Genomic DNA, 23285 nt, shown 5'->3' on the forward strand with positions numbered 1-23285 from the left:
GTTATTTAATAAGATAAATATTAAAGGTTTTTTTTATAAGTATTTATTAAAACTAATAACTTATTAATAATATAATTACTACTATAAATAAGATAAAGTATAAGCTTAAAGTATATTTTATATTAAAAAGGAGCTTAACCCTTTCTAGGCTTTTCTTATAGTATTTTTAGTTTAGATTATTATAAGTATTAAACTTTTATTTAATAGTATATATAGACTAATTAGTAAGTTAATAAGTTATTATATATACCTTATATTATAGTATTTATAAGTTAATAAGTTAATATAATATAATTATATAAAGATATTATTAGCTTATTAATTAATAAAAAACTTTTTAATATAATTAGTTAAAAATATATTTATTAATTTTGTAATATTTATAAATAAGATATAATTTATTAATTTATTATAATATTACTAAGTTATTTAGCTATTAAAAAAATATATTATAATTTAATAATTATTATATTACTAAGAATTAATATCTTATTAAAGCTTAGCTTATAAGAAGTATTATAAGAGACTTTAAGTTAAGTATATATAATATATTATACTTAAGAAGCTAAAGCTTTATTATATTACTTTACTTATTAAGTTAATTATATAATAGTTAGGTCTAACTATATTAAACTAAGCTATATTAGGTTTATTATTAGCAGATTATATAAGGCATAAACTAAGTATTATTAAAGTATTATATCTCTTAATAGTAAATTTAATATATATTAGGCTTAATTAATATAAAGAAATTATATTAATAGCTAGTAAGCTAGAATTTATAAAACTGCTAATAAATATATTTTATATACTTATAATAACTTACTATAATAAGTTAGTACTTATATATAAGTTATATATCTAATTATAAGTCTTATTAAGTAGCTTATAATAGAAATAAGGAGAAAGTATAAGTTATTAATTAATTAGGGAAAACTTATAGGTTTTATATAATATAATTATAAGGATTATAATATAATATCTCCCCTTTATTAAGTCTTATCCTTAAGACCTATATAACTCTTATTTTAACTATCCTTTTTTTAGTAAGTCTAACTTAAACTTATAATTATCCTTTTATTATTATATTAATAAGATATTAGAGTTAAAAGCTACTTATAACTAAAAAGTATAAGTAATTTTAATTAAAAATACTAGTTTTCTTATTATACCTTATAGTTATTATAAACCTTAAAACTTAAATACTAGGCTAAAGAGGGTTATAAGTATTATATATAATATACTTATTATAATTATAAGTATAATAATAAGGGTATTATTATTCTTAAAGGTTTATAAATTTTTCTTAATATATAATTTCTATTATTAACTTATTATAGCTAATTATTTTATTACTAAAAAGCATTAATTAGAGCATAAAGAGGAGTTAGCTAAGACTAAATTAATAAACTTATAATAGTAAGTAAATAAATAATTAAGTTATTTAATATATCTTTATTATTAAAAGAGGTAGTTATAAGAGCATAATAAAGAGATACTTTATTATAATATTAAAATTATAGATAACTTAAAAGTAATAAATAATATTAAGTTATTTACTACTATTAAGGCTTAATTAGTAAGAGCTTTTAATATTATTAATTAAGGTAAGATTTTTTCTATTAGTATTATTAGTAAAAATTCTTTAGGAGTTATTAGGCATTAGTAAGATACTTTAATAATTCTTAAGTATTTTTACTTTTTAAATAGTTTTTTTATTTTACTAAATACTCTTATTTTTTATTTTCTAGTTATATTTTCTTAATTATTTTTACTTTATAGATTTCTAGTCTTATAACTTTATCTAGTTTATTACTAATTTTAACTTATATTATATTAGCTACTAATTTAAGTAGTAAAATATAAAAGACTAAATAAAGCCTAACCTTTAGTAATAAGTCTAGTTTATAATTATTTTTTAAGATTTTCTTAATAATTTTATATAGTCTAATATATTTATAGTCTAATTTATAACTTAGTTAATTTATTATAATATTCTTTATAGCTAGGTAGATTATATTTCCCTTTAAAATGGTTAATTCCTTTAACTATTTTAAGTTATAGTAATTTTTTATATATTTTTTAATAAATTTAAGTTCTATTTTTAGTTCTTTATATAGGTTTTTAAGGTTATTACTTTTAAGTATAGCGGCTAGATTAACTGATTTTTCTTATTATATATTATAATATATTTAATATAAATCTAAAGTTAATATAAGCTAGTATAAGCTTAATGCTTTTATTATATATAATATTATAGGCAAGTTAGGCTACTAGTAGCTTCTTAACCTAATTATTTTATTTATAATTAATATAATATTATAGGTATTATTTAAGTATTTAATTTATTTATTTAGTTTATCTATTAACTTATAGTTAAAATATAGTTATAAGTTAATAGTTTAGTTTAAGTTATACTATAAGTAATTACTAAAAAGTTACTGTAAATATAAGTCCTCTATTAGAGAGAATTTCTCTAGGTAGGCTATATATATTAATAATATATTAGTAAAAGATATAAGAAAGTTCTTTTATATCTATTACTTCTTTATAAGGTAGGTAATAAGAAAATTTTATAAGTTAGTTAATTATAACTATAATACTATTATAGAAGATTCTAGTTAAGGGTTTTTTTAATAAGGGTAATTTTATAATAAAGTCTATTATAATTAAGTCTTAAGGTTATTATACTACTAGTAATAGTTATAGTTATCTATAAGGTTTATATCTTTATGCCTTTATCTATAGGCAGAGATTATATTATTAAATAACCCTTTTTACTATTTCTTTTATCCTTTTTATATTATATTTTCTTATATCCTTTTTAGTATTTTTATAATGCCTTAATAGCTATATAGGGGATATTTATATATATCCTATATTAGTTCTTCCTTAAACTTATTTAAAATAAATTATATATATAAATTACTAAAGGTTATTTCTTATAGGTTATAAGGTCTTTTAGTTTTAGCTTCTTTTAACTATTCTTTAAATTTTATACTTTTCTATATTTAAATAATAGTTTTAGCTATTTTTATAATTATTTTAACTAGTTAAGTAAATTAATATTTTCCTTTTAAATTAATTTTTAAAAGTTATTTTTTAATTTTAATAATTCTTATATTAAAGTCTAGTTATTAGCTAATAGTATTTATATATCTATTATTTATACCTTTATAATATATACTTATAAAATTAAATTTATATAAGTATTTAATATATCTTAATTATTATTAATTTAATTCTTATATTATTATAAAGTAAGTTATATTCTTATAGTTAGTAAATATTACAACCCATGCGGCTATATCACGTGGCCCCCACAATTTCCACCTATTACAGAAGGATCACTTCTCCCAGTAACGATCCTCTTCCATTAGATCACTTAGATCACGATGCTCCAAGACTGGATCACTATAGATCACCAACGATCCCTAGAGATCTAACCTTTAGATCACCATCATTCCTTACTAAGCTATCAGGCTACCTTTAGTATATAGAACACACTTATTTAGCACTCTCATAGAACTTAGCTTACTAGCTATTAATTAAAGTATCTTTATATTAATAAGCCTAACCCGCATTACTTGATTATTAAGAGATATAACACTTCGCAATGCTTAGCATCACGCCTTACGCAATCTGCAAACATAAACCTAGTACGGACTAGTTTACCTATTTAGAAAACCCAACCATTACAGTAAATACTTTTATTAAGTATTTACTTCCTTTAAAATAGTATTTAAATTCCTTAAAGCAGTTAATAATAGCTAGGAATTCTTTATTATAAATAAGATAGTTAAGTTTTACTTTATATATCTTATAAGAGTAAAAAGCAATAAGGTATAATATACTATTATTATCTTATTATCCTATTTATCCTCTTAAAGTAAAGTTAAAAGTATTAGTTTTAAGTTTAACTTACTAGTTTAAGTTAAATATTACTAAAATAGATTTATTAATAATAGCTTCTTTAAGCTATTTAAAAGCCTTTTATACTTAGTTACTTTATTAAAATTATTTATTTTTTTTAATAATTTTAATAAGGGGGATAATACCTTTATTAAAGCCCTTAATAAATTATTAATAATAGTTTATAAATCTTAAGAAGGATTATATTTCCTTTATTAATATAAAAATCTTTTATTTAATAACTATAATAATGTTTTACTTATTTATTTTAATTTTATTATATAAGATTTTATATCCTAAGTAAGTTACCTAAGATTAATAAAAGTAACTTTTTATTAATTTAATAAGTATATTAGTATTTTATAATACTTTTAAAACCTTATAAATATATTCTTTATGCTTTTTTTTATATTAAAGAAAATAAGGATATTATTTAGGTAGTATATTATAAAGATATTAAGTTATTCTTAAAGTATATTTATAATTATATATTAAAATACTATAAGTATATTAATTAATCTAAAAGGTATAACTAAATATTTAAATAATTTATATTTTATTTTAAAGGCTATCTTTTATTTATTGCCTTTTTTAATTTAAATAAGATTATAAGCAAATTTAAGGTTAAGAGCTACAAATACCTTTTTACTAAATAGGCAATCCTTTAGTTTAATAATAAGGCATAAGGGTATTTATTTTTTCTTTATAATCTTATTAAGTTATCTATAATTTACTATAAGTTATAATTTATTTATATTAGGTTTTAGTATAAATATAACTAATTATCTAGCTAAGGAATTTAATAGTTAGATATCCTTTTTATAATATATTATTTATTTATTCTTTAAGTATATTAAGCTTATCTCTAAATAGGTTATAAATAAAGAAGAATTTTAAGTTCTTTTTATCTTTTAATATAATTTTAATATTATAATCTATATATTAAGGTAACTTAATATTTAATTCTTCCTAAAATAGTTTCTTATAGATATAATATTTTAATAATATATTTTTAAGTTAATTATTAAATTCCTTTAAGGTAATTTATTTTATTTATTTAATATCTTAATTTAATTATCTAAATTAACCTTTAAGGATTATTATTATTTTTTTAATATATTTTCTTCTGCCTTTTTTATATATATATTATATTCCTTTTAAAATAGGTAAATATTTTTTATATTAAACTTTACTATTCTCTTTAGTTAAAGTTTAAGATCTTATATTATTATTTTCTAAATTATTTAACTTATTATCTAAAAGATAATCTTTATAATTTATTTAGCTAGTTTTTTAGTTAATATAAGGATTATAGTATTATAATTATAGGTATTTAAGTATTAAGTTAAAACTATTTATTAAGATAATATTAAAGTTAATACCTTTTTTTTTTTTAAGACCTTAAAGTAATTAATTTCTTTAATAACTTTTCTATTTTTATATTTATAATTAGTTTTTTTTTTATTTATAATAATATAAATTTTTCTTTTTTCTTTATAATTTTTATAGTATTTAAAGCTTATTTATTATATTAAAGGAAATAATATTTATATTTACTTTACTATCTATAAGTATATTAAGCTACTTACCTTTAATTTATATATTTAGTTATAAGTAGGTTTTTTAATTTTATTTTATTATTATTTATAGAGCTTTTCCTAGGAGTTTTAGCTCCTTTAGCTCTTTACTTATTTATTACTTTTTTATAAATAATATAGACCTTTTCCCTACTTACTTAAGTAATCTATACTATATTTATTATAAATATAATTTAAGTTATCTAGGCATTTATTAATATTATTAGTTATTAAGTATTCTCTATAAGTTATTTTCTTATTTTATAATTTAAGGTAAGGTCTTTTTCTTTTTAATTAATAAGGGGTCTTTCTTTTTCTCTTTTTACTATTATAAGTAAGTATTAAAGTTATTCTTTTTTAAATTATTTAAAGATATTTTTTAAGGATTTTCTTTAAAAAGTTCTTTTTCTTATTAAGTTATATCTTAATAAACTTTAGTAATGCCTTTATTAATAGCTTTATCTTTTTTTAAGTTAACTTTATATTATACTTATTATCTTTATTAAGTAATATATTTAAAGTTTTAAATATATATTAAGGCTCTTTTATATATTTTTATATAAGCTTTTAGCCTAGCTATATAAAATCCTTTATATCTCTATATTACTTAATATCCTATTATATTAATAATTAAGTATAATTTCTATTCTTAATATTTCTTAACTTAAATTAAGAAGTAATTATTTATTACCTTATCTTATTAGTATTATAAATAATAATATTATATATATAATACCTATAATATTTACTTATAGTTTAGGTAATATAAGTACCTTTATAATTCCTTTTTTAATTAAATATATTTTTTTAGAGTTATAAGATCTTTTATTACCTCCTTTATATAGGCTTAGATATAAATATTATTATTTTATTTTATAATTACTCTTTTTTTAATAAGTTTTATATATTTTTAGTATTTATTATTTTAGAAATAATTTTTATATTTATTATATTAAAGTATAATTTTAGTATTTTAAACTATTTATTCCTCTTTATACTTAGTTTTCTTAATATTAAGTTCTTTTTATATCTTAATTACTTTAATATAACCTAGGTTTATATAGTATTTATTAAGTTATCTTAAAGTAATTCTAATAAAAATATTATTTATTATTAAGTAGGGATTATAAGTAATTATTTTATTTTAAATTTTAAAAGGTACTTTTAATTTATTAAAGGTTTATATTAATACTTAATTAATACCTTAATTAAATTTTTTAATATTTAGTTTATTATTTAAGTTAAAGTTAACTTTTTTTCCTTTTTTAATTATTATTATAACCTTATTATATTTATTATTTTACTTTTTTATATAAGTACTAGTTCTTATTATTTAATTTTTAATTTTAAGTTTTCTTTTTATTAAATACTTTACTTACTTTTATAACCTTTTTATTATTTATTTTATTTCCTTTAGTATTTAAGGTCTTTTATATCTTTAATATATTTAAGTCTTTTCTACTTAAGGGTTTCTTCCTTAATTTCCCTTTTTCTTATTAAAGTTAGTATTTTATATCTTAAGATAGGTTATTCCTTTAATACTAAATTAGGATAATACTTTTTTAAGAGTTTTATCCTTATTAAGGAATAAATTATATACTTTTAATAATCTTAAAGTTATAATAAAATTAATATTAAATATATTATATTTATTCTTTTAATTATATTAATTATTTTAATTACTATTTAGGGTTTATTATTCTTTCTTATAATATTAATATATTTCTTTTTTTAAGTATTAATTTATATTTCTAATTAGTCTTAATAGGTTTTTATATTATAATTCTTTATATCTTTTCTTATTATAGTTTTAGTAAGTAAGTTTAAACTTATCTTATTTAACTATTTTAATTTCTATTAGTTTTACTTTAATATTATAAAATATATTTTTATTATATTTTTATTTTTAACTATTATTATAATAAGGTTTATTATTTTATTATTTATTATATTAAGAGTTTTAAGTTTTCTAGGCAAATTATTAATTATTAATTCTATTTACTTAGTTAATATAGTTTATTAAGGTTTTAAGTCTATCTTCTTTATATAGCTTAGCTTATATTAATTCTTTAAGTATATTAAAGAAAAATAATATAAGTATATCTTAATCTTAAGGTAGTTTAAATACTAATTAAAGGGATTTTACTTTAAGCTTAAATATAAATTAAGTTTATTTAAGTATTTTAATTTTTCTTTTAGCTTATCTTTTTTATTAATAGTTTTAAATACTTATTATAAAGCTTTTTTAAAAGCTAGGTAATTAATATATAATATATAAGTTTAGGGTTTAAGGGCTTTTAAGTCTCTTTTAGTAATTTAGTCTTTAAGAAATAGCTAAAACTATTATATAGTAATGCCCTTAAGGTATCTTAATATATACCTAGTTTTATCTACTTCCTCTATAAATTAAATTAGATAATAAAATATAAAGGCTTAATATTAAGTAAGGAATATAAAGAGTTTACTTAAAGTTTTATTAAATATCTTAAATAGGTTAGGCTTAAGGATTTCTCTAGTATCTTTATTATAAATAATAGTATTAATAAGGTTATATATTTCTTAAAGTTTATTTTAATTATTATTAGCCTATTAGGCTTAGAGGTTTATTACTTTAATAAGTATTTAATAAAGCTTTATTATTTTAATAGTTATATTAATAATTTATTATTAAAGCTAGGTAATATTAAAGTTATTATTACTTTTAAATAAGTTATTATTATTTTCTTTTATATCTTAATTAATAAGTAGATTATTATTAACTAAAGTTAAGGTAATATTAGCAGTAGCATTCTGCTAGATAGGAGTAATTAATATAGCTATTATATTTATATTACTTAATATTTATATAGTATAGTTTAAATAAAAGCTATTAATATATAATAATTAGGTCTAATTATATTAAACTAAGCTATATTAGGTTTATTATTAATAAATTATATAAGATATAAACTAAGTATTACTAAAGTATTATATCTCTTAATAGTAAATTTAATATATATTAGGCTTAATTAATATAAAGAAGTTATATTAATAGCTAGTAAGCTAGAATTTATAAAAGTACTAATAAATATATTTTATATACTTATAATAACTTATTATAATAAGTTAGTACTTATATATAAGTTATAAGTCTAATTATAAGTTTTATTAAGCGGCTTATAATAAAAATATAAAGAAAGTATAAGTTATTAATTAATTAAGGGAAACTTATAGGTTCTATATAATATAACTATAAGGATTGTAATAAATTATTTTTCTTAATACTTTAACTATAAGTATATACTTTTAACTAAGAATAAGGAAGATAAATAATCTCTATAAGGTATATCTTAATTAGGTTGTTATGCCTGCATACGTCCCAGTAGTGTAAAATGGGTTCTGTCACGATTTGGCAAGTGATTCTGGCGGTGCGTTGAAGCTCTTGACTTCTAACTAAATGAATGACTGAAGTTAGTCTTCTTTCATCCTTTATTTAATAGGATCGTATTTGTCAGCTGTAACTGGTGTTGTCGCACGATCCGTTTTATCTGCGTCTGATACCGGAAGTCACACAACCTTGTGTGTCGGAGAGACCTTGGTGATACAATGGTCGGCTTAAAGACTGCAGCAATTGAGACGACTGCTAGTTCAGATCAGTATAGGGTAAGTATTCCTCTGTGGAAACGGGTATGGCAACATAGTCCGACGCAGATGATACTAAATAAATACATAAATTCCCTGTTGAATGTGGGGATCCTTGTGAGTAGTTACCTTCTTCATCCCCACAGGGAGCCCCTGTTGAAAGCGATATACGGATCAAGAGGATGGCGCCGGCGGATTCATAACGAGCTTTTCAAGACTTCTATCGCGACCTTCAATTATGACTAAGGTACCGGGCCGGGGACGAATTTAGGCTTGTTGCAAAGCATAAAGTTTTCTCAAAAGAGAAAAAGCAGAAAGTCTACCTTGCGAAAGCATACGGTTTGGCGAAGCAAGGTCGTAGAGCTCAAAAAGACGGCTTTTGGCTGCGGTCAGCGGCAGTAGAAGGGCGGCCGCAGAGACCGCAACAATCAACAAAGGGATGGAAGCAGTGTGATGCAGCAGTTGTAGCTCTCGACACAGTTGGGACTTCTATCTCAGGCTAATTATGGTGGCGAATGAAGTACCTTTTATTCTATGATGTCTGATTGGCCTAGGCCACATAACGCCCATCTTCGGGTATCTGTCGGAAGATGGAGGAGGCATGGTTCTGCAAGCTAGCCGTTTTAACCGGGCAATAAGGTAGGGGATCCACAGCTTGCTCACGGCAGCTGCCTAGTGCTTCGTTCCGGTGGCCAACATTTTGTTGGATACGCACAAATACGATGGGGTGAGCCTATCAAAGTGTGGGCCAGAATGTAATGGAGTTATTGATTATGGGACTGGATTCTTTGAGTCTGTCAGGGAAAGGGTTTGGTTCAATTCCCCTCCTTTTCTGGATACAAGGATAATATTATGATAAAGGAAAGTGGAGCCGATTCCCGGCCGCCAATCTAACATATTTAAACCCCGCACCTGCCAAGGAGCTTACCTTACTTTTAGTGCCGTTCGCAACTTGCTCAAACGAGTCCGCTCTCAGGCTAATTCTTTGCCATGGCTGAAACGAACGAACCGCTAACCGCTACATCGGCTCCAAGTATCGTCGCTGACCCCGCCGCTGGCCCCACGGACCAAATTGCAGTCGTACGGAGACCGAATCCCAGCTGAACCACTGCTCTGTGCTTCTTAGTCTGATTCTCGCTATAGGATCCCCATTTCCACGACAGTGATGGCGACTCTGCTCTTGGTGATGATAGGTACGCCTCCCTACCAAAACCATGTGTCCGGAGCCTTGAGGGTACTAATCCTCAATAGGGCCGTCTCCACAGCTTCAATAGGCTCAACAATTCTGCAATATCGCAAGCTGCATGGAAGGACATACCATAACTTCAGAACCGCCGAGTACTGGTATCAACACCGTCGCTACCCTGGAGCAGTGATTACGTCATAGTGGCTGACGAACAACGCTAGGGGACCGAATGACGAACAGCAGAACGAGGGGCTCGATATAAAGTATGTACTGCATCCCGTCAAGAACATCTTTCAATGAAACCGGCGAAGTAACACTTGGCCAGCCATCACATGCTGAATCTAGCACTTGACAACAAACTGTTTCTGGCCCCGCTGAAGAACGCGCAAACCGTTCTCGATGTAGGCACGGGCACGGGTATCTGGGCTATGTGAGCCAACCAGGTTTGATTCGCGGCTGGGGTGGGTGTCTTTATACACATACATCTAACTCTTGTCCTAGGGACTTCGCGGACGAGTTCCCCGAAGCCGAGGTGACAGGCATTGATCTCTCGCCAACCCAGCCAACCTGGGTGCCGCCGAACTGCAAGTTTGAACTGGACGATGTCTCGCAGGGCTGGACGTTCCCAGACAATACCATCGACTACATCCATATCCGCTACATGATAGGGTGCTTCCAGGATTGGTCCAAATTGTATCGTGAGTGTTTCAGGTGCCTCAAGCCGGGCGGCTGGCTGGAGCATCTGGACTGCAGCACTCATGTGCAGTCGGATGACGGGTCCCTGCCGGCAGATAGTGTTTGGGCGGAGTGGAGGGAGGTATTCGCCCGCATCGGCGAGAAGACGGGACAGACATTTGAGGTGATTGATGACGACAATTGGATTAGGTGGATGAATGAAGCTGGCTTCAGTAACATTGGGAGGAAGATGATCAAGACGCCTATAGGCGGGTGGCCGGCGGACAAGAAATGGAAGGAAGTCGGGCAGTTCAACAGGGCATCTCTTGAGACCGGCTTGGAAGGGTTCGGCCTTTATATGCTTACCAATGTCATGGGTTGGGAGTACAACAAGGTGCAAGTATGGTTGACCAGAGTTCGAGAAGCGCTGAAGAATAAGAGTTACCATAGTTATTGTACCTGGTAAGTGTCTCTTCTTTAGGCACGAAAGAATTGAATTTGAGACGCTAACACGGGGAAGGGGAAGCGCATGGGCCCAAAAGCCCGAGGTTTAGCAGGTGGATCGTAGGCTCAAGAAGTTACATGGCACGGATGGAATACAGGAGAAGCTTATAGTCAGTTGCAGAACCGGTTTCGCCGAAGGTATCTTGATGCAACAGCCTAGATTTGCACCCGCGGACGTCTCCAAGCCAAGGCGCGCGGTGGCTTGTTATAGCTACGATGTTAGGGATCACTTGACAGACGAAGAATATGATAAAATTCTGGAGAATGAAACATCCATATTGCCATACAAGTTTGCAGGTGAATAGTGACGCAAATATCTCCGGGGATGAGGCTGGATTTAACAGTTCTCTAGGATGCATAGAAACATCCAGGTTGGTTAGCTTGCATCTGATAAGGGTCCTTAACTAGTCTACTCTATCTTATGCCAGTATGCTTCTAGTTGGGTGGTTTTTGCATCATGGTATCTTTCCTGCAGCTTTTTCGGCTTCGCTGCTGCAGGTGTGATGGTCATTGTGCAGTCACCAGTAGGATAGAATAGGTGGTACAAGCTCTCCAAACCCAAGCACTCTTTACAGTGGACTCAACACGGGAGCGATTGCCAGTATCGAAGCCGGTGTTAGTGTTATTATGCTGCTCGCCTTGTCCAGAGTATTTATCCGTTTTTGGAAGAAAAAGCGATTCTCACCTAATTTAGCTGCTTTCTAGTTAGTGTAGCTAACCTAGTAATTCGATAGTAATGGTCAGCAGTAACTATCGTATCTCACCACCACTCCGCCTACCCCCCCACACCGCCCGATTGGTGATAGTCTTAACACCAACTAATAGCATCTATAATATAGATATCTCACAGTTACAATTCTTATTTAATTAATTCTAAACTTTTAAAATAACTTTAAATATACTTAATTATAAAATAAGAATTTTTTAAGCTATTTCTAATGCCCTTAAGATAAGTACTTATGCTATATTAAAGCTAGAAATTATTCTTTACTTAATATTAAGAGATTAGATTAATAGGGCTTAATTAATATAAATAAAATATAAAAAGTTCCTCTTTTTAACTCCTATATAAGAAAAGGAACTTATTAACTTTATTATATTATATAAAAAGGCATTTTAGCCTCTTTTAAAATTAGAGATATACTTATATATATAATATCTTAGTAAACTTAATAGTTTTAAATTATATCTTAATAAAAACTAGGTTAATTATTTCTTTAAGTATTATATAAGTATTATTTTAAAGTTATTATAATTTATTTTTATTATAAAAAGGAGGATAGTTATAAAAGAGAGACTTAAGGAGTATTATTATAGTCTTCTAGCTATTTATAAAGAGTTATTTATAGGCTTAAATTATATATATAATCTTAATAAAACTAGAGTTTAAGAAGGGGAGTCTTTAGCTAGGGTTATTACTAGAATAGTCTTAATAACTTTATTAAAGAAAATATAATCTAATACCTTAGCTTAAATCTTAATCCTTAAGACTATATTTACTATAGGTTAGTAACTAACCCCTTATATTATATATATAAGAAAAACATTATAAGGCTAAAACTTTAATAATTTTATTTTTAATTAGAAATATATATATAATAAGAAGGGCTAAAGTAATATAGAGATTTTATTATAATAGTTTTATAATATTTTTCTCCTTAAGATAATACTAAAAGACCTATTATAATAAAAACTTCTTATCCTAGATTAATATAAGATTTATATCTTTATAGAATTTATAAAGAAGGTATATATAAATAAGGTCTAGCTTAGTTAGCTGCCTTTATATTCTTCTTATATTACTTAACCTCTTAATATAGGTATTTTTATAGCTTTAAAGAGGTATTATTAAGTTAAGATAGCTAAGATATATATATATAAGGCAATATCCTCTTAGTAAAAATAGATCTTTATAACTATATATAAAATAGCTTTTAATAAAGCATTTAATTAAGATAATATCTAGAATATATTTAAAGTATTTAGAATTTATTATATTAATATTAAGAAGGCAGTATTAAAGTTAAAGCCTAAAGAGTATTAATTTATAATTTTAAACCTCCTTATAATACTACTAATTTAGGCTTTATAAGGTAATAATATCTTTATAATACCTTTATTTAGTTATAATATTAAAAAACTACTTTAAAAGGTAAATTAAGTATTAAAAAATATATAAAGGGATATTAAATTAATCCTTAAGAACGCAGGTAAGTCCTTTAATTAAAAAATAATTAAAAACTATATTAAAGATAAGGCAATTATAATTATAAGAGCTTAAGAAGCTACTTAAAGGCTATCTAGCTACTTATAAGTTAATTTTAACCTTAATTAGGCTTTTCTTAATATACTATAATTAATCTTAGCCTATAATTAGGCTAAAAGGAATACCTAGAAGTTAAATAATAAAGTAGCTATAGAAATATATTTAAAAAAGCAGAAAAAAATATAAATTACTAAGTAGGTATTTTTTAAATAATATCTAAAAAAGAATTAAATTTAAAGCTATATTTATTAAGAAATAAATTAAATTTATAATCTAATGCAATTAAAATAAAGCTATCGCGAAGTGGCGGTGTAGGGGGGTGGGCGGGGTGGTGGTGAGATATAGTAGTTTCTATGTATTATATCTAGCAACCCCCTAATTATATAATACAGCAGTTTAATTATTTAACTATTAATAGATGAAATTCAATTAAAATTAAATATGTGCTCTTGCGATTTATTTTATAGTAAATCCTTTTTATTTTAGCCCTGAAATGTTAATAATGTCTAACCTCTTGTCCGTATTAGTGTATTTTTAATTCTAGTAAGAATAATTAATAAGGCTTCCTAGATATTATTATTAGATAAGAGTGAGTTGCTGTTTACTAGCTAGCTACTGTAGTATAAATAGGCTAAAGAAGAGGACCAGGAATATAGTACTATTAAGAGTATCCTAAAGCTGCTTTGCCTACTTCAAGGGGCTTATAAGTATAGAGATAATTAAATCCTGCCCTTAAGTAGCAGCTATTTTTAAAGGCGAGAGTATTAGCTAAGTGTTATATTAGAGGAGGTAGAATGGTAAGCTGCGTAAGAGGTTGAGAAAGCGTCGGGGGGAAACATATTTCCGGGAACTTCTTATGACTCGCTCTCTGAGACAAACACAAAGAGGCCTTTCATAAAGGCTTAATTAAAGCCAAGAGTAGACTAGAATCTGGAGTTGGCAGGAGGGTATAGGCTAGGCATTGTGTTAACGTCTGTAGGGTTACGTTAACTATTAATAGAAGAAAGGAAAGAAAGAAGAGATTTTGGGGTTAGCTGGAGCTTATATATCCAAATTCAGCCAGACTGGGTCAGATAATTCCAGGTAGCTGTTTTGTCAAAGATGGTTCAAGTGATGGAAGAAGAAGTTGAGATATGGAACTCGAGGGTGGGTGTCGGCCCCTTAAGTACTAAGTCGTCTTACAGGTTGGTCACATGTCTTAGCTTCGGGAGAAAGGTACGACTGACACTTGTGGCCATTAGTACGCCAGATAAATAAGGAATGCCTTGTCAGGGCCAAGACACTCCAGCTACGTGATCTCAAATAGAAACAGTTGCCTCCTGGTCATGGCTAGGCCGACGAGAACTCAACTCGTGTGACTGAAAAGGACGCAACTAGCCGTCCCAGAACTTATTTCTGTCTATGAATGACTACTTTAGAGCTCATAGACTGGATAAATCTGGCGACATTCGGTTGACAGTTGGATCAAACGTCAGGATGACCATAGGGACGCATGATGTCTGTTAAGCTGCGTACCGTCTATATAAGACCTGCCTCTTTCCTTAGGGCCTGTCGCCGAGCGTCTGTGATGGACCTGATATTACGTCCTCAGGTGTAGCATAGGCTCGGTACGGAAGAACCACGCCCCATTTTCTTGGGCATGGAAAGAAGGCCATCTGACCATTGCCAAGTTTTTTATTTTTTGTCGCAGATGCGCGCAAATCAGTGAGGCGACTTCGCAAGGGTTTTGAAGAATGGTCCTATCGACGTAATGAAGATGCTTCTTGAGAAGGGGGCGAATACTGCGGCTTCGAATGATAATAGGTAGCCGTCGGTTCATTCATTTGGGTCTTATCATAAGAGCGACGACTGACCAGATTGCTGCTAACACGCTATAATTGCCTCCTACAGCATCTTCCAGGATACAAAGCGTTGGATTTGATTCCTTGAGAGTTCCTGTTGAAAAGACATTGTTAAATCACATGAAGGACTTAAGCGTAACCTGGCAGTCCGATACGTATTTTGTGCGTCAAGGTAGAACGTCACAGGGGTATTTGGACGGGGTAATGGAACTCGAGCACTTCTGAATTTAGTAATCGCCCAGTCAGGAAGTTTGAACCGCCAACCGTCAACTTGTAAATAGTCGTGCGCCGAGCTATCAGGTGGTGCCTGCTGATATGTCTGTGGCGTCTTTAATAGGATCATCACTACTGATGAAATGCTTAAAGACATTATTGTTCTCAAAGCAGTCACCTATAATCTTAGATCTAAGGCTGCGCGATGTATGTATTGGGCTTCTGCTACAAATATGCTGAGTTGGTAGAATCTCTCAAGGAAGTGCATGAGCAGTGTATATATATATGCTCTCCGTTTTAGCGTTAGGCAATTAAGGTCTTTGTGTACTACAGTTACTTGAGCCAAGGGCGACAACATTGCTGTCGCTTGATTAATTCAATCATCTTCTCGAGTAAGCGTAATATTCACCCAGTTTCCTGAAAAGTTGCATGAAAAGCCCTATGAGCATTAAAATTAATCTTTATTGGTAAGGACGCGACGCCACTACTACATCTCCTCGTCTGTCGAAGTATTTGTTGAACCCCCCGTAGACCCCAAAGACAGATCCTCATGCTCCTTAGCAAGATCATCCAGCACCTTGTTCTCAGACTGTTCTTCTAAGCTCGTTACCTTGATCAGGCAATGAGAATGTATAAAGTCTGTGGGTATCTTCTGCTGCAGACCTTCTTGACCCATAGTCACGAACCTGCCAAATAGGCCCACCTCCTCCGGCCTCATATCTCGGTAGAGGAGCTGAAACATAGTCATGGCTAAGAAGTATATGTGACCTTGTTCACGAAGGCCCTTTGCATCAAGCAAGAGAACAGATCGAAGCGATTCAAGTTGTACAGTGTCGGTACTCCTTTCTAGGTGGTGTGGTTTGTGAAGGCAAGAAATACCAGGTAGGCGAGCAAGAATATGTCTAATCGATCGAAGCCATGACGGAGATGGTATATGCGTAGAAGTGTCTCAAGGCGGATGTAGGCGTCAACAAACTCATCCTGGATTGGGTTCGCGCTGGCGATCTCCCGCTTGGAGAGTTTGGGGGGCTTAGGCGGCGGTATCGCAGCAACAGGCTTGTGGAGATTGATGAGAACGTAGTAGTAGTGTATACTGAATCTCTCGTTAGTAAAGCGGTCACTTAATAGATTCTCGTAGTAGTAGCAGCCTTAGAAATACTTGGAGAAGATTGAAAAGTAAATGATTATGGTGATGTGATGTACTGAAGTTTGAGATGAGCTGGAAGAGCAATGGTTGTTAATGTGAGACGTTTAGGTAACTTGTTGTACTAGCTGTGCATCTTTGACCGTAATTCCAAAAGGTTTTGTGCCGTAGCCTCTGGTTGACGCTTAACAATATTGAAAATCTGAAGAGAGACTTTGTTGAGAATAACTGGGAATTCTGCCTTGACTTTGAACAAGCGATTAAAATTTAAAGAGAATATGGTTGGATCTTGAGGATATCTGATCTATATCTCTCTGTACCACTTGGGGTGTTCCATCAGGGTCAGGTAGCGGCATAGGAGGGGGGAAGAATATTGCGGGGTGTTTGCAAAAGTGATATGACCAGCGACTGTGGAGGATCAGTGCTTGAGCTTTAATAACCACAGACGAAGGATCATACCTCTGCCACGCAAATAACACCCAAGCAGTAAAGTCTCTATTGTGTTGAGATTGCCGACTTCGAACCTTTGCCGAAGAGTCAAACAAGCGAAGGGTTTAGGCAATTTCAATTGCTCGGAGCGTGTATATCCATCCAGCCGATCCTGTTGGCACCCATCATGTTGTACACGACATTTATGAAGAGACCTGCCTGAAGAGTGGTCAATTTGTTGGAGGAACTAGCCTCTTCAACCTCCCATAGTCGTCTTGCCTCGGCCAAGAACTTATACCCGAGTGTATGCGGGTTCCAAAACTCAAGGCGTTGGGGTAACTTGTGGTAACAATACTATCAACGAAGTTAGTGAGAGTCTACATCACAGGTTGTGGTGCCTACACAAGCAAGGGCAAACAGGGAGTTGACCAGGAGAGGAGAGCAGAATCTTTGCCTTGCAGCTGCCATGTTCTGGAAGAAGTAGTATTTGTGCAGAAAGGTAAACCACTCATAATCATGCAGGAAGTAGGCGCGCAGGATCTTCCCCATCAAGACGTTATTCGAGCAGACAGAGGTCCATCTGGACGGTTCAACTGAGTCGAGCCAGGGGATGATTACTTCTGCAGCATGATGGGGTTTGACAAAGAGCGCTGCCAGCTGAGCTGGATCCATCATCTAAGCCGCCCTCACCAAAGAAAAACTTCGCTGACTGTACTGTCGGTCGTAAAACGTCCTGTGGTGATGCAGGAGGCATGAGCTGGCTTCGGGAATGTTTCATGGCACTATCTTGAGGATCAAACGTGCACTCTCGATACTTGAGGGTTGTGGAAGGTAGCATCGCAATGGTATTTCCCTTAGATGACTTGGTCTCGATGATAGCCCGCTTCCTTGCCAGGAGTACTCGCTTCTCGATCTATGTCGGCTTCGCCATGGCTCTAATGTTTGTGTCGCTGTCTTTATCGGATTGTTCGTCGACTTATTTTTTCCTATCGTCGTCGCCCTCAACGACCACGGCGATGCATTGCTCGGCCTGCTCGTAGAAGCGAATGCGCTTCCGTTTAACATTAGGTGACTTAATTGAAGTTGGTCCTATCGATACTGTGAGGCCAGTGCTTCTATCAGCCATTCTCCTTAACGAGCAAGGAGGCGTGAAGTAATTCATAGCTGCCAGCTCCGGACGCGGCCTCAGGATGTCTCTGCTCGCCTGCGTTTGGACGTCCGCTGTGGCTTGCTCCAGTGCAGAGGCAGTTAATAGGGATCTCTGAAACGCGACTTTGGACATGCTCCTTTTCTTAAAGAATCGGCATATTTTGAGGGTTCACCCGTCAGTCTTGGATTAAGATATGCTTGAACGCTCAGCCTGGGTGGAATGGTTGAGTTTGACTTCCATTTGGAGAGGGCCATAGAGCCAGTTTACGTCGGAGTTCTTATGCCTAGAAAACATAAGCGCCTTGATCGTCTTCAGCGTGGAGAGGCAAATCAATTGAGAGATGCGGGTGAAATCGTTGCAAGGTTGTCTTTGGTCTTCATCCATTTCCTCCATAACGCATCTCCAATCCAGCGCTATTTGAGAATCATCTCAGCGTGATGACCAATCTCAGAACCACCAGCCCCCGATGCATTACCAGAGCCGTCGTCACCATTGACCGGGGGCGGGGGTTGGTTGTAGATGAGTCGCCAATCCTACAACCAGAAGTGATTCCAACTTATCTTCCGGGTAGGTTTCCGGTTGAAGGAAGAGCTTTTCCTGATGGAAGGAAGGAAACAATAAGTGGCCTTCGGTAGATTCAAGGAAGCCGTGAGGATCGAGGAAGTCTGAGGCTATGGAGACATTGATTGCAGGATTAGCGGCGTGCGACAGGATAACTGGGTCGACATGAACAGTTCGTAGAGCAGTTTGCGGAGATGGGAGTTGCCGACAAGGGCGGGAATCGACTAAGGGTTTTACAAGTCGGTTTGTAAAAGTGCTAACCCTGGAGATGTAAGAGTGTTATATTGAGGATGGAATCGAACTAGAAGGAGCTCTTACCATTGGAGACGGGAACAAAGTTATGGCAAAATGGATAGAAAGGCGCGCCCAGGTGTTAAAGCTTTCCTCAGCGGAAGACAGGCCCCATTCGAGATATCCGGGAAGACTGAACCATATAGATCCATCGCAAACGGATTCGGCATCTTTGAAGGGCCTATTAAGATGGATTTCCATATAGTATTTATCCCAGCCAGCGCGGGGCCATTCAAATCATCCAACATAACATCACTCATCCTGCTCTGGCTCGTCGTGCTGATGGCGGACGGACTAGATATGTCCGTCACATTTTCATTTGTGTAAAAGGAGATCTGATGCTCGAATTCTCTCAACCATTCATAACTATCGTCATCGGTTTGGTTCAGGGTCATCCCATTCCAGGACGGCATAAATGGCAAGGCCTCTTGCAAGGCTATTCACTGCGGCAAATGATTGTATAAGAGGGCATTGGGGTTTATCATCGAGCCTGGCCTGAAGAGAAGGCTATGGGTATAGGTAGAGGGCATGCGCCATATAATGGAGGAATTTGCAGCAGAAATCATTTACATCGTATTGCCGTTAACATAGGTAATAGTGTTTGTCCGTAGCCTTGTATAGATGGCCTGCGTATTGGATGCAGTTGGGTTGAGTCCTGCAACACTGAGCTTGCGAGCTCGGTTTCGGCCGGAGGCAACGCCGCTGACTCCGCTAGTAGAGTCGCGATAAATGCCGGCATATGACGGAGTAGTCGGCATATGGTGCAGCTTTTTCTGGTGATGCAGCAGCAGATCGCGGCGGGCGTACCGTAAGCATTCGGGACACTCGAAGGGTTTCTCTTTTATATGGCAGCGTTTGTATCGCTAGAGATGTTCTAATCGGGCAAAGGAGCGCTGGCAGGTGCCGCATATATACAGGCGAGTCTTATCTATCTTAGAAAGACAAAAACTGGCCGATGTATCGGCGTTGGCAGTGATTATGAGCTCCGAAATAGTCAGTTTGCAGTACGCAGTGTTAGGAGAGAGAATCGGCAGGCGGTCTGAGGAACATGAATAGCAGTCCCGGCGACGGGAGGAGTGCTCACCAGAGACTTTGGACATGGTTGTTGAAAAGCGGGAAACCCTGACGCCAGAGTCGTTCAATCACTCGCTGGGGTTCGCTCGGGATACGGGAGGGTCGGAGGCGGCGATTGAGTGACATCGTTGTGTCTGTGTAGTTTTATTTATTGCTGGAGGAACCCTCAGAATGCGACATCCCAGAGACTCACGGCCGCGATAGCACTGGCTATAATATTTCCAGCAGCACCGGCATGGGGCGGATATCATTCTTGTGATGGAATTCGCCAGCAGTGACGTCAGTGTCGGTGTGGGTCTGATTCTTGGCATATATCTACTAGAGGTCCAGAGAGATAGATAGATAGATAGATAGATGACCCACATGGACCTTTGGTAGATAGATAGACGTAGATCTATGTAGATCTACATGTCCATTTCGTCTACATTGGTAGATAGATTCACCAGTCTGATCTTATCTGAACTAGGACACGGCCGAATCTAATCGGGTCAAGGGAAGCGTAGCTATGCGACGTGGGAACCGCTGCGTGATAGATAGATATAGACGATAATATTAGGGACTCTCTCCTTTCTATCTAAATGAGTGACAAAGGCCGGTCTTTTATATACTTGTGTTTAGCCCTAGGCAGCAGTACTCTAAATGAATCACCTTATAGTGTATTTCTAATGCTGCCTTGTGCTATGTCCGTTACAGGGCCGTGCCGTCCAACCTTGAAGGGTTTAGTTCGTCCAACTGACAAATCCAAGGACCTTGACCGAACCTCCCAAGGCTTTCGTAGCGAAATTGAAGATACCAAACCGGTACCCCATGAAGTAATTCCATCCAGATGTCAAAGTGTAAGCACCACCCAGTTGAGAAAACGAGTTCCCGTCGGTGCTGTAGTAAAAAGTGGCTTGTTTGTTGCCGTCAGCCCTCGCGTCCATCCTGACTTGCAGCCAGACTGGACGCTGTGAAATAGGCGCAGTTGCGACCACAGTTCCCGTGCTAGTGGTTGCCCAGTTGTTGCTACTGTCTTGTGACAATCCATGGACGGCTGTAACAGTATAAGTTCCTCCGTTGCGAACAACACCAATCCATGCAGATTGGTCCTTGAATGCAGCCAAGCCAACTTTATCACCATCTGCCATGTTGGTGAAGTCAATTTGGACCGTTCCAACCGGAAATTTGCCGTGAAGTCGATGAGTCAGTGTATTCTTCGCCTTGTACAAGTCGTCCGTCACTGTGGCAGTCCTGAGTGTGAGGCCAGGGTTGTCGAGTGAGAATTTGGATGTATCCGGGTTGTGGTTCCACTCCCACTTTGGACCCAGCTTGTTGCCCCAAAACGTATCTCCACCAATCCATCCTTGAGTATTGTCGTTCTTCGGGAGAGGGTATGAGTAGGATTCAGCCCACTTGCCGTTGACAGTTTGGAGTGTGGGAAAACCGTCCGAACCCCAGGTTATCGGTGCAAGAACAGGCACCCTACCTAAAGGATAGGCCCAAGAAAAGGACATGAAGTACCAGTTTCCGTTGGGGGTCTTGACCAGGCTGCCTTGAATCGGTGAACCCGTACCAGCAATAGGCCCTGGAGTTTTGTTGCTGTTAAGAATCTTATTTGTGTACGGACCCCAAGGGCTCGAAGATTTCCAAATCTCGGTGATACCATCACCAGGACAATCGTTGAGGATGTAATACATGCCGTTGATCTTATACATGCGGTTGCCCTCGATCCCTGTGCACTCGGATGGAAAGGTTAAAACTTGCTGATTTTTGACAATTCTGAGCCCATCCGAGGAAAGTTGAGCCACAGAGACCTTGTTGTTTCCGTAGGCGACATACATAGTGTCGTCGTCATCTATCAGCATACCACAGTCGTAGAAGCAAGGTTGGAAGCTGGAAGATTTCTGCCATGGCCCTGCAACATCCGAGGCTGTATAGACGTAGGTGGTCCAAAAGTTAACACAGCCGATCCAATACCACTTGTTGTTGCTCTGGCGGTACCGCATCGTAGAAGCCCAGGTTCCGCCATTGTAGTTAGTCTGCCCGTTGTCCATGTAGTAACCGGGGCCAAAGTCAAGCGTTGGCACGGAATGGCCAACAGGCTCCCAGTTTACAAGATCGGTGGACTTCAGAATAGGTGCTCCGGGAGAGTAGTGGAAGTTGGAACTCGAAAAGTAAAACGTTTTCCCATCGGGGCCAAGAAAAACGTCATTGTCGGGGTAATCCGCATAGACCACAGGATTGGTGAAGCTCTGGGCTTGGGCCATGAACCCAAACCCCAGGATAACACTGGTGAGGGACAGCCACATGGCCACAAAAGTAGGTGAAGAGGAACGATGAATGAAGCGATGAGTGACTCCGAGTCTGTACGTGGTTGGCGGAGAGTTGAGGGGTGGCGAGAACTCTTTAATATGAGTTCCTACAAACCCAAGGAGCCCGAGGAGTCCGAGATAATAGCACTAGGTTTGCATCTTGAGCAGATCTAAATTATGCGATTTAGCCGAGGGCCTGCGATTTTGCCAGCGAGTGGCATCAGCTGCGGCTATATCTCTCCCAGCCTTCATTTCGGCAGTTGATAGAATTAGGTCCCACATCAGTCGATCTGCCGCTAGGATGCCTCAATCATTCCCAACTCGGAAGGCGGGCGAAGTTAGCGCTGATGAGTTTGCGGGGTTCAGCGTAGTGTTTTCCGGGGTTAGCATAGATTCGGGCAATGATTAGTATTTCGCTAATCTAGAAGGATAATCTATGTTAGATTTACCGGTTAGGGAGTTAGGTAAGTACGAGACAGCGATTCAGACTGCGCTATATGGCGGGGAAACTGTCATTTTCACACTACTATTAAGAAGGCTAAAATCTTAC

The 23285-nt window shown here is 33.6% G+C and overlaps 4 protein-coding genes across 4 annotated transcripts; 1 reads left to right on the forward strand and 3 right to left on the reverse strand.

The window, feature by feature from the left end:
• Positions 1 to 10055: 10055 nt before the first annotated feature.
• Positions 10056 to 11759, forward strand: BKA55DRAFT_587730 (S-adenosyl-L-methionine-dependent methyltransferase). The gene is made up of 7 exons (XM_046194696.1): positions 10056 to 10190; positions 10254 to 10303; positions 10362 to 10454; positions 10518 to 10559; positions 10622 to 10726; positions 10798 to 11433; positions 11492 to 11759. The coding sequence occupies exons 1-7, from the start codon at positions 10101 to 10103 to the stop codon at positions 11523 to 11525; spliced, it is 1050 nt and encodes a 349-aa protein (XP_046040638.1). The 5' UTR covers positions 10056 to 10100; the 3' UTR covers positions 11526 to 11759.
• Positions 11760 to 16266: 4507 nt separating this feature from the next.
• On the reverse strand, positions 16267 to 18040 carry BKA55DRAFT_744851 (uncharacterized protein; the record flags this gene model as incomplete). Its single annotated transcript, XM_046201612.1, has 3 exons — positions 16267 to 16888; positions 17565 to 17722; positions 17771 to 18040. The coding sequence occupies 3 exons, from the start codon at positions 18038 to 18040 to the stop codon at positions 16642 to 16644; spliced, it is 675 nt and encodes a 224-aa protein (XP_046040639.1). The 3' UTR covers positions 16267 to 16641.
• A 2286-nt stretch (positions 18041 to 20326) lies between these two features.
• Positions 20327 to 20759, reverse strand: BKA55DRAFT_682034 (uncharacterized protein). The gene is made up of 2 exons (XM_046198284.1): positions 20455 to 20759; positions 20327 to 20353 (listed from the first exon to the last, which is right to left on the reverse strand). The coding sequence occupies exon 1, from the start codon at positions 20753 to 20755 to the stop codon at positions 20513 to 20515; it is 243 nt and encodes an 80-aa protein (XP_046040640.1). The 5' UTR covers positions 20756 to 20759; the 3' UTR covers positions 20327 to 20353; positions 20455 to 20512.
• A 227-nt stretch (positions 20760 to 20986) lies between these two features.
• On the reverse strand, positions 20987 to 22915 carry BKA55DRAFT_587750 (glycosyl hydrolase family 43 protein). Its single transcript, XM_046194697.1, has one exon. The coding sequence runs from the start codon at positions 22730 to 22732 to the stop codon at positions 21164 to 21166; it is 1569 nt and encodes a 522-aa protein (XP_046040641.1). The 5' UTR covers positions 22733 to 22915; the 3' UTR covers positions 20987 to 21163.
• Positions 22916 to 23285: the final 370 nt, after the last annotated feature.

This window comes from Fusarium redolens, assembly GCF_020744475.1.
Source record: "Fusarium redolens strain MPI-CAGE-AT-0023 chromosome Unknown BKA55scaffold_53, whole genome shotgun sequence".
Lineage (NCBI taxonomy): Eukaryota > Fungi > Ascomycota > Sordariomycetes > Hypocreales > Nectriaceae > Fusarium > Fusarium redolens.